We start from the raw sequence: 2,500 nt of genomic DNA on the forward strand, positions 1-2,500 counted from the left end.
TGCAATAAATATATATTCCCTATATTTTTTACTTAAATCTCCACAAACCAAGTACTTACATTCTGCACATGATAAAATCCGAGTGGAGGTCCTTTACCAGTGTTCTTGATGGGCTCTGTAGAGAAGGCCTCATCATGGCGGTGCAAAAAGCTGTTGGAAGAAAAATCACACTGTCAAGAATTTCCTACTTTGGTGAACACCATAGTTTGTAAATTATTTTGTACTTACAATAAAAAAAAAGGAAAGACCATAGTTCAGTAAGGATACATCTAAACTGCAGTATATTCATATACATATTTGCACATAACCATTCTTCTCTCAAATAATTTAAAAATATGGAAAAGTATTGTAAATAATTTCATAATGAAATGAAACAAAAAATTACAAGCCACTTAAGATAATACTCACTTGAACTGGCAGAAAATATCTGCATACTCTGTTGACACGTCAAAGGCTTGAAGCACAGTCACACGGAAAGTAAACTCTTGGCCAATGCGCAGGTGAGGTGGAAGGTCTTCATCTTTTAAGCTTTCACAGGAACTGACACTGCTGTCGCCCCTACCACTGTCTACTTCACACACTTCATCTATGATGATGTAGGATTTGTCAACAATTAACTATGTTCAGCTAACTTTCCTGAATTTATGTATGATGACACTTATATACTAATTACAAGTCTTAATATATGTTTCTCTTCAAATGATACCTATAATTGTGAAGCACAAATGTTATCTATATGCTTGTATATGACCTAAACTTTTATCAATATCTATAATTGAGCTTTATTTACATTACTGTTTATGGATATTTAATTTGACTTATTCCAAACCTGACATGTGCCTTCTTTGGAAGCTTCCACTAACCTTCGATCTTTATGGTGTCTCCCGGAGCAACCTGACCCTCAACTATGCGTTCTTCCTCAGCTGCTGCAGCTGTATTTTTCTCGAGTACCTGAGCTGAGAGGGAACCCCGTTTTGTTCGCGGTCTCTTGAATGATCCGTCATTGAAAGATATGCGAGCACTTTGCCGCACCCCCGCTGGTTGTGTCGTTTCCACAGCATCTTCTTCAGCTGTGGGGTCAACAGGAGAAAAAAGGGAAAAAAATATATATACTAAAATGAGCACACATACACACACACTGGGATACACATGCACAGATTTAAAAACTGCTAAAAAACTATTCAAAAATAAAAAGAGCTGTCTCTAACACCTATTTAGCTGTACATATATGGTGACTTCATCTCCGTAACTAAAGCATTGAGTAAATACTTACCTACAACTGCTTGCACAGCAACCTTCAAATATCCCTTAACATCACCTCGTTCATTAACAATAGCAACGCGATGTACCAGTGGCACAGGGTACAGGAGGTTACTCAAATACAGGAAACCCCTGTAAAAAAGTAAAACCATTAGGAGATTTTTAAGCTGTAGAGAATATTTCTGAAAGTTTAATTACTCAAGTAGGTAAAGTAAATATCATTTCTGATTTGTAAGAAACAAGAAATTCCTGAAGTAGGTCAAACTGTAGTTATTTCTGATTTATAAGATGCAAAACCTGCTGAAATAGAATGAGTTTTTCTCACCTGCCCACAAGCCTGAACCAAGGGAAGCGGTCATAGAATGGGTCTCCTCCAGTTAGATTTTCAATGTTGTAGTCTGGTGAGGTAGGTGAAAGTTCTGCTTCATTGTGATACATCTCTCTCATCAATTCCAGCCGTTGTCTGCAAGGAAAAAGGATACCATTACTGAGGCACAGCTGAATAGCACATATGGCTGTCATTCAAGTGTTTCAATAAGAAATATTGCTTTAAGTGATTTGAAAGAAAATATAAACACACTAAAGGATACTTCGTTCTTGAGATTTTAGTCACAAGCAAATACCCATTATGACAATGAATAAACAAGAATGCTGATATTCAAGAAAAAAGAGCACCTTAAAATCTAAAAATAAGACCTCTCAACACAGCATCTGCTCCAACTCTAAACCATGCTGGCATGCAACTCCATGCATCAACTTTCGTAAAGAAACATCATCATATACTCAAACATACATTTCTTTTCACAATGTCTAAGAAAGATAGAAGAAGGAGAAAGAGAAATAGAAAGAGTGAGTGAGTGAGTGAGTGAGTGAGTGAGTGAGTGAGTGAGTGAGTGAGTGAGTGAGAGAGAGAGAGAGAGAGAGAGAGAGAAAGAGAGAAAGAGAGAGAGAGAGAGAGAGAGAGAGAGAGAGAGAGAGAGAGAGAGAGAGAGAGAGAGAGAGAGAGAGAGAGAGAGAGAGAGAGAGAGAGAGAGAGAGAGAGAGAGAGAGAGAGAGAGAGAGAGAGAGAGAGAGAGAGAGAGAGAGAGAGAGAGAGAGAGAGAGAGAGAGAGAGAGAGAGAGAGAGAGAGAGAGAGAGAGAGAGAGAGAGAGAGAGAGAGAGAGAGAGAGAGAGAGAGAGAGAGAGAGAGAGAGAGAGAGAGAGAGAGAGAGAGAGAGAGAGAGAGAGAGAGAGAGAGAG

At 38.4% G+C, this 2,500-nt stretch overlaps 1 protein-coding gene across 13 annotated transcripts in view; it reads right to left on the reverse strand.

Annotated features, from left to right (window-relative positions):
• Positions 1-2,500, reverse strand: part of unc-104 (kinesin family member unc-104) — a 179,603-nt gene that overhangs the window by 20,630 nt on the left and 156,473 nt on the right. For 10 of the 13 annotated variants that reach the window (XM_070135928.1, XM_070135930.1, XM_070135938.1 and 7 more), the window contains 5 exons: positions 1,586-1,723; positions 1,274-1,392; positions 864-1,082; positions 409-586; positions 60-150 (listed from right to left, as the gene is read on the reverse strand). In XM_070135928.1, the coding sequence (XP_069992029.1) occupies positions 60-150; positions 409-586; positions 864-1,082; positions 1,274-1,392; positions 1,586-1,723 (745 nt within the window). The remainder of the gene's footprint in view (positions 1-59; positions 151-408; positions 587-863; positions 1,083-1,273; positions 1,393-1,585; positions 1,724-2,500) is intronic. The other 3 variants (XM_070135935.1, XM_070135931.1, XM_070135929.1) reach the window with 2 other exon arrangements.

This window comes from Penaeus vannamei, chromosome 21 (genome assembly GCF_042767895.1).
Source record: "Penaeus vannamei isolate JL-2024 chromosome 21, ASM4276789v1, whole genome shotgun sequence".
Classification (NCBI taxonomy): Eukaryota; Metazoa; Arthropoda; class Malacostraca; order Decapoda; family Penaeidae; genus Penaeus; species Penaeus vannamei.